General features: G+C 38.1%; 1 protein-coding gene across 4 annotated transcripts in view; it reads right to left on the bottom strand.

The window, feature by feature from the left end:
- Positions 1–14664, bottom strand: part of LOC117301638 — a 54118-nt gene that overhangs the window by 22363 nt on the left and 17091 nt on the right. For all 4 annotated transcript variants that reach the window (XM_033785659.1, XM_033785656.1, XM_033785657.1 and 1 more), the window contains exons 6-18: positions 14039–14100; positions 13863–13924; positions 13308–13387; positions 12642–12854; positions 11958–12203; positions 10118–10300; positions 7962–8300; positions 4887–5015; positions 4508–4588; positions 4041–4150; positions 3318–3441; positions 2512–2733; positions 1074–1166 (exon numbers count right to left, since the gene is read on the bottom strand). In XM_033785659.1, the coding sequence (XP_033641550.1) occupies positions 1074–1166; positions 2512–2733; positions 3318–3441; positions 4041–4150; positions 4508–4588; positions 4887–5015; positions 7962–8300; positions 10118–10300; positions 11958–12203; positions 12642–12854; positions 13308–13387; positions 13863–13924; positions 14039–14100 (1944 nt within the window). The remainder of the gene's footprint in view (positions 1–1073; positions 1167–2511; positions 2734–3317; positions 3442–4040; positions 4151–4507; positions 4589–4886; positions 5016–7961; positions 8301–10117; positions 10301–11957; positions 12204–12641; positions 12855–13307; positions 13388–13862; positions 13925–14038; positions 14101–14664) is intronic.

Consider the following 14664-nt stretch of genomic DNA (forward strand, 5'->3'; position numbering starts at 1 on the left):
TACTCATTTCTAAAAAAAACTACAGCACCTCAGTAAGTAAAATTTCAAGGGAAGCTTTCTATCATAATCTTCAAACTGTGTAAGTTTAATGTAAATCTGTGGACATTGTGTTTTGTGGTAGGAAAAAGTACATAGACCCTTTACAGGCACTGGAAACTATTGGTAATTGTCAAAGACCAGTCTTCTCACTTGGTGTATCTCAACATATGCATAAAATAACACACCTGTCAAAATTTGAGCTTGACTGGTCGTCGCAGTTGCGAGATAACTATGAAAGACAAAAACACCCTGGTCACACAAAGTTGTGTGCTTTCAGATGCTTGATTTCGAGACCTCAAATTCTAAACTTGAGGTCTCGAAATCAAATTCGTGGAAAATTACTTCTTTCTCGAAAACTACGTCACTTCAGAGGGAGCCGTTTCTCACAATGCTTTATACTATCAACCTCTCCCCATTACTCATTGCCAAATGAGGTTTTATGCTGATAATTATTTTGAGTAATTACCAATAGTGTCCACTGTCTTTAAATAGCAAAAATGGTTTAGCCTTGGAAGACTCCTACTCCGTCAGGCCAGTAATTAATGTTTGTATTTATACTGTACATGTAGGTCCTTTTTCTCGGTAAGTTGTTTGCAACAGCTAATTCTATTTACTCAAATAAAAAACATGGCACATTTATATTTATTAGGCATGTGGCCGATCCGCTCTAAGTACGAAAGAGGCATCCAGACAAAAGCAACTGGTCCATTCACAATAATATTAGTTATCACAAAAGCGTGAGTGGGATACGGAAAAATATAGTGTTCTGCGTCCCACATCCGACGAGGCTATATTTTCCGTATTTCCACGAGCCCGCGTGTGACAATGTATTTATCTTCAAGCAAACTTGGCGCGTGACCATAGAACAAACAAGACGCAGGTAGTGATATTATCACCACTCCATTCTGCAAATCTGATTGGAGGATTAGCGCGTACTTGAAGATAAAACCATGTCTAAACGTATGATAAATAAATAAATTCTAATAAAAATAAATCTAAAGAAATGACTGGTGGTCTCTTAATGGTTAACCAACCTTAGTGATGCACAACCCGTCTGGTCCTAATATTTCCACGCTAAAGAAATATCCGTCACAATCCGGAGTGCCACAATCTTTACCCAAAATCTCCTGCAAAAAAGAATAGATTATGAAATTAAACCACAAATTAATGTATGTCATATTTGCATCAGGGATAAAGAATATTATTAATAATTACACAGCATTTATAAAGGCGCACTAAATCTGGTGTAAAACCATTCAAAGGCGCCGGTCGAGATGGAAAAGAGGGAATTCTCAAGTGGTAGGGAAAGCAAGTGTGAACAGGTGTGTCTTAAGTTGCTGCTCGATGATGGAGATGTTATGTATTACATAGTTTTACCCGAACAGCGATGTGAGTAAAGCACTGTATACTCAGTACTATCTCCAATCCTGCAAAAAATCCACAGGCATTTTGTTCGGGTGGGATTCGAACCAACAACCTTGGCCATTCTGGACCACTAGACCACTGACTTTATCCCTGATGAAAATCTAACAGCTACAGGCAGTTGGTATCCAAAATGTTAACAATTTAACTGTCTTCCTCAGTGAGATTTAATATCTCAAACACTGTTGTCTACAAAACCTTATTTTACTTCATTGAAAAGATCCGATCTTACTCTTTCCAATAATAATAACAATAATAATAATAATAATAATTGTGGCTTCTTATACAGCGCACATGTCCGTCACTCAGTGACGCTTCTGAAGCTGTAACATACAGTATTTCCTGCAAGCTGTGGGACTACGTTTTTGAATTATGAAACCTAATCCTTAGATAGCACCATGTAATGTTTTACAAGGTGCTGTGGCGCTTCTCTTTTCAAAAAGTGCACTGGATTCTTTTACATGCGTTACATAACACATGGGACCATCGGCTAAACGTCCCATCCAAAGGACGAAGCATTGGTTAAAGGCAGTGGACACTATTGGTAATTACTCAAAATAATTATGAGCATAAAACCTTTCTTGCTGACGAGTAATGGGGAGAGGATGATGGTATAAAACATTGTGAGAAACGGCTCCCTCTGAAGTGCCATAGTTTTCGAGAAAGAAGTAATTTTCCACGAATTTGATTTCGAGACCTCAGATTTAGAACTTGAGGTCTCGAAATCAACCATCTAAACGCACACAACTTCAGGTGACAAGGGTGTTTTTTCCTTTCATTATTATCTCACAAGTTCGATGACCAATTGAGCTCAAATTTTCACAGGTTTGTTATTTCATGCATATGTTGAGATACACCAACTGTGAAGGCTAGTCTTTGACAATTAACGATAGTGTCTATTGTCTTTAAGTGTAAGCTTCAGGTAAGGAGGTTGAACTTTGACAAAACTACAACTTTATTTCAAAAGGTCTTTGTGTTTAGACTTGAATGCATTTCTGCGTCTTAGCTTGGTCGCCACATATAAGGAAGAAGGGATATTAACCACATTACCTTTTCCGTACTAGCGTCAAAGAACTCCTCCCCTTTGACCTTCTTCCAGCATGTCACATGATAGTCCATGTGACATCGTTCGCTGCATATCACCTTGACAAAACCTTTGAACCCGACATCGGTCAGGTAGATCTCGGGCTTGTGAGGGCAGGCTTTATAGCGGCAGATGGCGTCTGGCGAAGGGGGATGCTTGAAAATCGACTCCAGATCGGCAAGTGCAAGCTAACAGATATAGAAATTATAGTGGAAGTTATAATATTGATAATCATACACATTATTTTATTTCACCCATACACTGATATGTGCAAGGCACTGTATACTCAGCACTTTCGCTGACTCCTGTTTCAAAGAGACCTTCAGAATAATACAGTACTTTTTACAACTTTAATATCATTTGAAAGACCATTTAGAGGGCTGTCTTGTCATTTTTGTCATGTTTCTTTGACGATTTTGTTTAGGCTAAAGACGCCAGGAAGCAGGGTCACATGTACCACCACAAACCAAATTAACCAACCGGGGATAGGCATTCAGAAGCACGAAACTTCCTGCCAAATAATGGTCTCAAAAAAATGTGTGCGGTATGTTTGACAATAACTCTTAAACTACGCAAGCTGAAGACACACGATTGTGCCTTGCATATTCCTGCATCAAAAAATCAATGTTTAATACCAGCGTTGCCATTTTCAGTCGCATTGCCTCATTCCTTACTAACATGACTAAGGAAAACCTGACTCACCCTTAACAAGAATGTAGTAAAAGGTCTTAGAGTAAATTTGAAGCTTAAAAAGTACGATGGGGTTACCTACCTCCATCTTCCCCTCTTCTGTCACCTCAATCTTGCGCTTCGTACCCGGCCAAGTCTCGACCACACTGGTGAACTTCTCTGCCATGTACTTAGCCTTGCCTAATGGATCATCTAAATCAGAAAACCTGAGAAAACAATAAGTGACAAAAATTGTTAGAGATAAAAATGACTTGAAGGTACCTTGGTTTTTAATATGAGGCCCCCCTCAACCCACCACCCCTTTTCCCTTGTAAGTTTCTTTAAAGGGAATAAAAGGGTAGCAACGAGTTCTTAACTGCCGTTTAAAACCAGCAGGTTACCCACCGATTAAACACCCCCACGTGACACGCTCTCCACCAATAGGAAAAGTGAAACTGTCCGAGGTATTTATGAATAGCATTTAAAGGTAGGGTCTTATATGCTTGACCCCATGGCTTGCAGAGCAGCAAGGTTGTTTTTATGTTTTGTTTATGTTATTGCCGGTCAAGTTTAGTGGTGTCTTGCCTCCCCTTCCATCTCTTGGACCCTGGTTCAAATCACACCAGGGGCACTAAGATGCGGACGGGGTTTTCAGTCCCTACCTGATTACGTGGGTTTAATGTGTGATTTTGTTTTTCATGTCAGCATTTTTTTTTTTTTTTTTTTAATGGCTTCTTCTAGGTACAGCATAGGGTTTGCACTGTATTAAATATTGTAAATTTACCCATAACTACATGTAAATTAAATTAAACATTGCTGTGCTTACTTGTTTTGCTTAAGGAATGACTGGCAAAGTCCGTAGTAGGGTAGAGGTATCCGAATCCGATTATGATTCTCAATGATATTCATGAATTTACTGGAAGCGTCAACGATTTCCTGTCAGGGAAATGAAAAACAAATAAAAGATATAAAAACCCAAGTTAAAAAATAAGTTGAGCAAAGAAAATATAGGCCCTTTTCGAAACGAAGGCTTCGGGATTCCGGTTTCAGACGAGAGAACGAAGCCTCAAGCCGAATCCAAAGCCGAATCCGTGGTTTCAAAAAGGGCCCTTAAATGCACAAAATTGCTCAGTTTGCAGGGCATCAAGGCACTATGAACCACAGAGGGTTTGTTTATCCAAGTTGGGAGAAACTGTGTAAAAGGCACCTCCAGACCTTTCAAGTATTTAGTTAGTAACTGTTATCAATATTGCTTCTTAATTATATTGTTCTGAAAGACTGAGATGTATTTACCTCATCAATGCCGGACTCCAGGCATGCCATGCCGTAAGCGTAAAGAAATGTGACGTAGTCTTCCTCACACATACCTCCATACTGCAAAGAAAGAAAAAAAAACAATTTTACGGAAAATTTAGTTAATATCTACTTAGCTGTGGGTAAAAACAAGACATTAACCAGATAGCGGCCAATAGGGGCTGCAAGATGTGTACAATTTCTAACTTGTATCCTGCTCATTTCTGCTAAGCAGAAAATTGTGCCATATGATGTACAATGTTTTGACTGGTGTCCTGCTCACTTCTGCTAAGCAGACTCTTTTTAGTCTATGGCTTGGGTCCGGTGAACTTGACCGCTCGGCCACGACACGGCACTGAAAAGAGTTTGAGAAACTTACCTTTTTGGATGACTTCGTAATCAAGTCCATAGCAGCCTTGTAATACATGAAAGCTTGTCGGCCTCGTTGCTCTATCATGGCCTCTGAGCCGTGTTTCAGCTGACTCTCCAACTCATTCTTCGCTTCCATCTAAACAAAAAGAAAAAGAGGAATCAATAAACATTTTAAAGGCAAAGTTAACCTTTGGTTTTTTTAACCTTTAAATTGTTTTAATCATAAATGCAGATGAGAACAATAAAATTACCATGTGAAGGTACACCTTTTTTTCTTTTTTTTTTTTTTAGAAAATCTTTGTTGTAAATTGTAATTTAAAGAGAGTTGATGCACTACAATTTCCAGTGTTTTGGTTTTTAACTTTTTTACATTGACTAAACAAACTATTATCTTATCTTATTTTTTATTTGTTGTGTATAATGGTTGACAGATATACAGACTTTGTCTTCTAAAACGCTACTTATGTGGATTGGGTATTCAGTTGACTGCATGGGTTTTCCCTGGAATAAATCTCTGGGGTTTTCCTCCCACATCTACAACTGAAATTTCTTCATCATCTTCTCTTTTCGTTTGGCTCTAATTAGAGCATTGAGAATAATGTAGCAGATTTAGCATGGACTGCAGTTGGTTGCCTCAAAATTGCCCCGAAAAATTACCTCATGTGACAAGTCCTTTAGAATCCAACGTTTCTGCAGCTTCTTAATTTCTGTGTATTTGTTTACCTCTCTCATGTTTATTTCTGCGTTTATTATTGCATTATCTGTATTTTGTTGCTGTTGCCCTGGTTTCACCATCTTCAAGGACACCAGCACCATAGCATTTAGAATTAGGCAGTGGACAATATTGGTAATCAGGGAACGATTTCGTCCAAACTTTTTGCATAGCAAAACTGCTATGCAATTTTTTTTTTGTATAGGCAACTCAAAATTTTGCATAGCAGTCCATAAATTTTGCATAGCAAATAAAAAAAAATGCTTAAATTGCAGATACGTATATTTGCGCAACGGGTTAAAGGTCTTAGGGCAAAATTTAAGTAAAATGCTGTCATACATAGGGCCCAGCTTCATACTTTAATTGTTTTCGTTGTGAAAAAAAGGATAAAAGAAGTGACATCTCCCGGTTCCCTGACATCTCTGTGTGCTAACACAACATCCAGCATTGTCCAGTGTCAACTAGTTAAGGACGCAATAACCACGGAATTGTTTTTTTTTTATCCCCACAATTTGCAATATCTAGATTTGGTTTATTATAAAATAAACACACCAAAATCAGCCTCATCGGGTTAAGTCAATGAGAAGGGGGGGGGGTCTTAACATTGAATTGAAAAATGAAATGCTAAAATACTGTTTCTACCTCCATTCATCAACACACATGTACTTTATGTTTGGACAATTAACGCAAACAAATCACAATATTAAATGAAAATCAACGAGGACACAAGTCGGCAGACACAAGGTTGCAACTTTGAAACTGAAAGGATCTTTGGATACAGACAACCAAGAATTTTAATAATAATAAATAGGATAATATATTAAGAGTAATAAATGTGTGCAAAATTAGGAGACAACTTTAAAACCAATTTTATAATAACATGTATATACATGTATATCGCTTTTAACCGAATATACTCAGTCGGAGAGGGAGGGTTACGTACTGCGATTGTCGCAAAAGTATTATTTTGTGCACAGCACATTATTAGCAGGAATCAATAGTGAAGCGATGTATCTTCACACAATTAAAATAAAAGAGATCAAAGTTCTTGCATTTATCCAGCTCCTTTGTCGAAAAAAACAACAGTTTAAATGATTTAATATACCTTGCAGATGTTACTTTCCAAGTAGAAAACATAAATTTAGTTATAAAATCCCAAGTCACCATCGCTCAGAATAAACAAATCCACACGTGTGTGACTGCATGTCAAAACAACCATGTATGTACACATGTACGATGTACAGTACATGTACATGTTGTCTGGTTCGTCCAATGCCTGAGTGGGATAAAGCCTAGTTGCCCAGAGACACCGCGTAAGGAATGTTTTCATTGGTCGATTTTGCCATACTGCCAGAGCACTGTGTAAAAGTATTCAACATCACGGAAGAAAACGTTAGTCGTCGGCGATGATTTCTTATCAATTTAGCATCGTTTTTCTTGTGGGAAAATTGAATAAATATGAATGGTTTTAAATAAAAAATCAGTATCTTTGTATCAAGCATAAATGTTGCAAAATATGCATATGCATAAAATAACAAACCTGTGGAAATTTTAGCTCAATTGGTTGTCTAAGTTGCGAGATAATAATGAAAGAAAAAACAAACCTTGTCGCATGAAATTGTGTGCGTTTAGATGGTTGATTTCGAGACCTCAAATTCTAAATCTGAGGTCTCAAAATCAAATTCGTGGAAAATTACTTCTTTCTCAAAAACTATGGCACTTCAGAGGGAGCCGTTTCTCACAATGTTTTATACCATCAACATTCCCCAATTACTCGTCACCAAGTAAGGTTTGGTGCTAATTACTATTTGGAGTAATTACCAACAGTGTCCACTGCCTTTAAGCTTGGTTCATACTTGCTGCGAATGCGAAGCAAATGTCGAGGTCACAAATTCGCAACGAATAATTTGCAGCAGTTTAACTCTCCCCAACTCACTTGCAAATATCGCTGTGAAAGGAGAGTTGTATATTTGGTTTGCGGTAACACCATGTGTGTATCTACTTGCCAGGTAGAGTTGTTCTTAGGGAACTGTCTTGCTTTATTCTACTGCCGTGGAGTAGATAATCGGAGGTTCGGGAGACTTCTCAGTTCTGAAAAGAACTGTCCTGCTTTTTAACTATTACCAGGGCGGATGGTATAGAAATTAGACTGGACTACTACTTTAGCTTATAGGATCGTAATTAACTGTACTGCCGCGGAGTCAGTTCTGAAACTGGTCTCAACGTTTCGACTAGCTTGCACTAGTCATCGTCAGGAGACTGGAGAGTTGAGTTGTGACATCACATTTATGTCAAATACGCTTCGCATTCGCTTTCGCAGGAACCGGGCATTAGGCACGGTATAAATAATTATTATTATTATTGCCTCACCTCTTTCTGTTGTTCATCATTCATCGCCTTCTCCTGTTGATTCTTCATGGCAGCTTCTCTCCTCTTCGCTTCCTCTTCCAGTTTTCTCGCATTCTCCTCTCGGATTCTCACTAGTTCCATCTTAGCCTTCTCAAACGCGATTTCCTCAAGTATCTTGCGGGCTTCCTCTTGTTCTTTCTGCTCTTTTTCTTGCATCTTGGCCTTCTCCTTCAGTGCTGCCTCCACACGGGCTCTCACATCTTCCCTCTTCTTTGCTGTCTTCCTTTCCTCGTCTTCAACCTGTCGTCTTGTCTCTTCCTTTGCCTCCTGTTCCCTCTTAGCTGCATCAGACTCTGCTCTCTGTTGTATAACAAAAAATGAACTGTTTCACAAAACTCTCAAAACTAGCACGAAAATAGCCCTGGATAAGTTGCTAATGTTGAATTGTTGTTGAGCTTGTCTTGCAACATATTCTACAACCGCGGAGTAGATTTGTCGGAATTCTGGAGACTTTTAAACGAAACTGCCCTGCTACCTAGGCAAAATTGTCCTGCCATCTGGGCAAGAGGTAGGAAATCAGGTTGGACTACTACTTTCGCTTAAAGCCATTGGACCCTTTCGGTTCAGAAAACAAAGAAAAAAGTTCACAGATTTACAAACAACTTACAGGGTTTACAGAAGGCAATGGTGAAAGACTTCTCTTGAAATATTATTCCATGAAATGCTTTACTTTTTGAGAAAACAGCAAAAAAATATAAATTCTCGTTAACGAGAATTACTGATTTATTTTAAACACATGTCATGACACGGCGAAACGCGCGGAAGCAAGGGTGGGTTTTTCCGTTGTTTTCTCTCGACTCCGATGACCGATTGAGCCCAAATTTTCACAGGCTTGTTATTTGATATAGAAGTTGTGGTACACAAAGTGTGGGCCTTGGACAACACTGTTTACCGAAAGGGTCCAGTGGCTTTAAAAGCAGATCGAGGGGACTTCTAGCTATTAACATCACCACGTGGAGCGAGTTCTTATTTGGTTTCAACATCTCGACAAGCTTACTCTAGTAGTCATGGAAACGAGACTCTATTGCTTTGAAGTTGTTTTTATTGTTGCTGCTGCTACTGGTGTTGATGCTGCTGCTGTTGTTTTTGTTTTGTTTTGATTTGATGTATTATTTGTTAGACTTCATGACTGAAGGCCCGGTCACACAGGCCCCGATAACTAGATCGAAAACGAGAACGATAAAAATGCACGCTCGCGATTGGTTGAATTGATCCACGCAGAATACGCCCACGCTCATTCAACCAATCGAGGGCGTGCATTTTTATCGTTATCGTTTTCGTTCTCGTTATCGGGGCCTGTGTGACCGGGCCTTTACAAGGCCAAGTTTGTGGGGTTTTGTCTACAAAATCCTTCACACCCAATCTCCATCTTAACTGGTTTCACTTTTAATTCCCACAACTCTAATACTGCTAATGCATACAGGCAAAGACTCCACTCATCAGCTGATCAGACCCGGCTTTCTGTTTCTAGAACTATACGGAAAGCTGGGGATAGCTCATTCTCCATGGCTGCCCCTCGCCTATGAAATGAGCTCCCCGCGGGTATGCGAGAGGCGATCTTGTTGCCTGTGTTCAAAAGCCTGCTCAAGACATTACTGTTTCCCAACCCAACCTAGTTTGTTTGTTTTTCTTTTGTCATAGTCTCATGTAAAGTGCTCTGTTCTCCGTAGGGCGCTATATAAATGCTTTGTATTATTATTAGTATTATTATTATTATTATTATTGAATCCTACCAAACTAACCACTGATTTCACGTCGACTAGAATAAGTTTTGTCGTCTAGTTACTGAATCACAATTAGATTTGTGCAATTCATAATTATAGTCGTTAAACCAATGTTTTTATGAGTGAGATTGGCTGTTGCCAGCTTAAATTCTATCCCCTTATGGGAGTTTGCTGAGTTCTCTTGACGAGAAGATCGCTAGCAGCCATGTGAGACTTCCTCTTTTCAGCAGATTTCGTCTTTTTTGGTTTTGAATTTCCTCTTTTTTTCTTAACTTACTCTGTACAAAAGTATAGGAAAATTGTCTTTTCCTCTTTATATGCTTGCATGGTTTTCTCTTTTCCTCTTAACATGGCTAGTTAACTCACATGTAAAAAATACTATCTACATCTCACCTTTTTCTCTTCATTTGACATCTCCTTTTGTTTCCTTTTCTTAGCCTTCTTCTCCTCTTTCTTGTTGCCGTCTGAACGCTGCTTCTTGGGATACTTCAACGCAGCCTTTGTGTCCTCCGGCAAAAAAACTTTGTGACGACCAACATTTTGATTTTCCTTTATAGCACCTCTTTGATATTCAACCTGATTGAACAACAGCATTATCATTATTATTTTATTTGCGTAACAGTACAAAGCAAAACACAAGACAATAAACCCCAGCAAAAGCAAATAGATGCCGTGATCCGTAGATTTGTTGCCCCACATCTGGGGTACACAAAGATGACGCTATTTTCATGTTTTCTTTTAACTGTAGAAACAAGCATTACAGATTGCATCTACCCAAAGGTAAGAAACAACAAACATCCTCATTGAAAGAAACTCGTCCAACATGAGGGTCTTCAGGAGGGTGCAACGTCATAACTGGCAAAAGAAAGCTCTAAACCAGAGCTTGAAATTTGCACAGATCCGAGGCCAAGGATTTCAGTGCTGGGCCATTAAACTCATGACTGGAACAGTCTGGGCTTCTCATGCTTTTCAATCCAGTATCTTTTTCTTTATTAACAATGTTCCAATGTTGACTTTTGAGTCCGATAAACATCTATCAATTCTGTTGTTGTGTATCAAAGTCTGCTCTACTGATAAAAAAAATAGATAAAATTTCTATTCTCAAAAAACAACCACCCAAACAAAGCAATACAATATTTGATGTGTTAGAACTGCGTTGTAATATTATTCCTTTAAATATTTGGATTCTGGTCATATTGGAAAAATTACATTATAATTTGGCAAGAAGCGACCGCTTTACAAACTAGCCCCATCTGCCCACTTGGTGTACCAGAGGGTGTCCCAATACAATAAGCTCATACAATCCTCCTCGAAAACTCCGGTCTTATAATTCTAGCCTCCTTATTGAGCCCATTTCCAAACATTCATGGGGAGACCGATCTTTTTCACATGCTGCCCCTCGTCTATGGAACAAACTGCCTGCACTAGTAAAATCATCCGTTTCTTTGACCCAATTTAAAAAAACAACTGAAAACACATCTCTTCACACAGGCATTTGATTCAATGGTTTAATTATTGTTATTTTTGTTACCTTTAAGGATGTTTTTTCTTAAATATTGCATTTGTATTATTGTATTCTATACCACATGTTCTAGATTTCTCTCAACTTAGGTTTACATTTTAATTTGTGTTGTTGTTATTGTATATTAATTAATGCTATTGTTTGTATTTTAGCGCCATGAGCACTTCTGTGGATTTGTGCGCTTTATAAGTTTTCATTATTATTATTATTATTAATACACACAACATTTTAGTTCTTATGAAACTATACCTGAAGTTTTCCATCCACCTCCCATGGTCCATACCACTACATTCCGAGTCTGTATGCTATCCATAATATGGGGAGAGGCTTTACGCACTTTGCCAACTCACAAAATTAATCCCTGGTGACCCAAAGGGTGTCCCAACCCAGGTCAAAATTCCAGTTGAACCTAGTTAATTGGGGTCAACTGGTTCAACTGGATAGTGATCAAACTCGTCCATTTTCCATATTAACCAACTGGTTTGGACTAGGTTTAACTGTGTTCAACTAGGTTGAAATTATAAACCAGTTGGTCTCTGTCCATTTTCCATATTAAACCAACTGGTTTTAACTGTGTTTAACTAGTTTATCAACTGGTTTCAACTAGTTCCAGTTAAACCCAGTTTAACTAGGTTCAACTGGAATTTTGACCTGGGAATACACACAACAATCTAGCTCTTATAAAACTAGACCCTAAAATGCACCACTCACCTCCCCTTGCTCCGTGTCACTAAACTCAGAATCTGAACTGGATGGGTCAACGAGGTCCGGTACATCATCCAGACAAGGTGTTGCTTTAATCCTCTCATCAAACTTCATCCGTTGTGTTTCTAGATCCTTGACGCTACTGTCGTTGTGAGAGCTTTTCTTGAAGAGTTCTATCGCTAAGGAGTTGGATTTGAGGGCCAGCTTGATGTAACCAAGCTCAAATAAAGCCTGGGAGTAGCGATAATGCGCCTGGATGGGGACAAATTACAAAATCAATATCAATCCATGCCTGTTACAATCTTACTAAAACTGGACACTATTGGTAATTACTCAAAATAAATGTTAGCATAACAACTTATTTGGAGCTGTTGATAGTATAAAACGCTAGAAACAGCTCCCTCTAAAGTAACATAGTTTTTGAGAAAGAGGTAATTTCTCACTCAAATATTTGAATCTGAGAAAGACTTGAGGCCTGAGGCCTTTCTTTAGTCATCTTAAAGCACACAAACTTGCGCAAAAAGGTTTTTTTCTTGCAACTTCGATGACCAATTAAGCCAAAATTTTAACTAATTTGTTATTTAAGCACATGTCAGAATACGCCAAGTGAGAGTACTGGTCTTTGACATTTACAAAACTTTACCAAAATTTGAATCTAAAAAACGTTTCTGTCTAAAAAAGTTTACTGACCTTTGAAGAGTTGGGATTTATTATCAGCGCCCTCTTGGCGTCCATCAGGGCGTGGTTGAATCTCTTCATATTGAGGAACGCCAAGCTACGATTATTGTAAAGATTGTGGTCATAACGGCTTATGCGTATCGCTTTGTTGTACTGCGACACCGCTTTTGAATAATGATCGTTTTTATGCTCGTCGTTCCCTTTATTCTTATACTCTTCAACGATCTGTGAGGGCACAAAGAGAGATACTGAAATAAAGCTGACCTATTTCGTTGTGTTTGAGGAAGAAACGATATAACAAAAAGTTATTAGAGAAAAGGCATATAAAATAAGCAATTAACTAACGGGAACACTTGTGTTTCAAGACAACTGAGTGTGAAAGTTTTCTGCCATTCATTAGACATCATAGGACGGTTAAATTCGGCATGGGGAATGGGAAAAAATCTATTTCGGTTAATTCTAGCAACAATTTTTTGTTTTTTTAACCTGTTACTTGAACACAAAAACTTGAGTGCTTGGGAGAAGAGCACAGAGCCTTGCGCCATTCTTTTAGAGCAAGGAGGAGTCCAGGGAGTCCAGACGTCAAGCACCAGCCCCCACCTACATTTGTAACCCTATCCGGAGCCACCCACTGGATCTGCTTCTTGGAAAGAAAACCACTTTTTAAACTTAACGTACCTTTCTCTCCCTTGGATCTATGAACGTCATTTCACCAAATAAATCTTTTTTTCTAACAGTGTCGCCAGCAAATTGTATATCTGTCAAAAAAAAAAAAAAAAAGCAGGTGTAAACTTTCTCAACTATCTGGGGAACATTCAAACTCAATTACTGAAGATGATGGGAGTAAAGGCAGTGGACACTATTGGTAATTACTCAAAATAATGATTAGCATAGAACCTTACTTGGTAACAAGTTATGGGGAGCTGTTGATAATATAAAACCTTGCGAGAAATGGCTCCCTCTGAAGTAACGTAGTTTTCAAGAAAGAAGTAATTTTCCACGAATTTGATTTCGAGACTTCAGAATTAGAGGTCTTGAAATCAAGGATCTGAAAGCACACAACTTCCACAGTTTTTTTTTTTCTTTCATTATTATCTCGCAACTTCAACAACCAATTGAGCTCAAGTTTTCACAGGTTTGTTATTTGATACATGTTTAGATACACCAGTGAGAAGACTGGTCTTTGACAATTACCAATAGTGTCCCGTGTCTTCGAATCGCAGTGATACTTACAAGTATAAACAGCTATCATTAGAGCTACTTTTGCATCTTCATCAGCAGGGGGGAGACGTTTCCTGAAAAACAAGCAGAATTTATGGATGATTGTTTGACAAAAATTTGTGCTCGCTTCATTTTTTTTTTGCCAAGTGTTTTTTTTTCTTCTTCCAAACTTGTCTGATTTTACTCACCAAAGTCTTTCAAAAACAACTTCCTCTTCTGCTAATTCTTTCGCATCGGATAAATTTGATACCTGTTAAAACAACGAGAAACTGTTAGAGTCGTAACAATTTATTTGTTATTGGATAACAAAGAGAAAGGGGAAATCAAAAATAGTTATTTTGGAAATTTTAAACAGACAGGCAATATACATTGTATCATCAACAGTTTTCAACAATTGTAATTGTTGATATGAAGAAAGGGGGGGGGCACCACAAAATGCAACAGCTTTTAATTTTTATGAATCTTGAGTTTATGTGGGAATTATGACGCGACATATTAATACTGGAATGTACTAGGGTAAATGATTTTTACTTTTTTGTCAAGGTTATATACTTGGTCTACAGGTTTTAAAAAGGCAAGTTTATTTGTTTATGTTTTTGTTCCTTTAGCCTGTTTGTTTAATCATTTATTTGATCTCGCTTCCTGTACTTTGTTCTTTGTGAAGCACTATATAAATACTCTGTATTTAATTACTAAGCACTTTTGAGGCAATCTTGGTTTCGTCACCAGCAAGATAAAGAAAAAAGAATTGCACGGGGGATAAAAGAGTATAATTTGTTTTTTTACCCTTACCCCCAACTCAACTGAGTTTACA

The sequence above is a fragment of the Asterias rubens genome, chromosome 17, assembly GCF_902459465.1.
Source record: "Asterias rubens chromosome 17, eAstRub1.3, whole genome shotgun sequence".
NCBI classification, from domain to species: Eukaryota; Metazoa; Echinodermata; class Asteroidea; order Forcipulatida; family Asteriidae; genus Asterias; species Asterias rubens.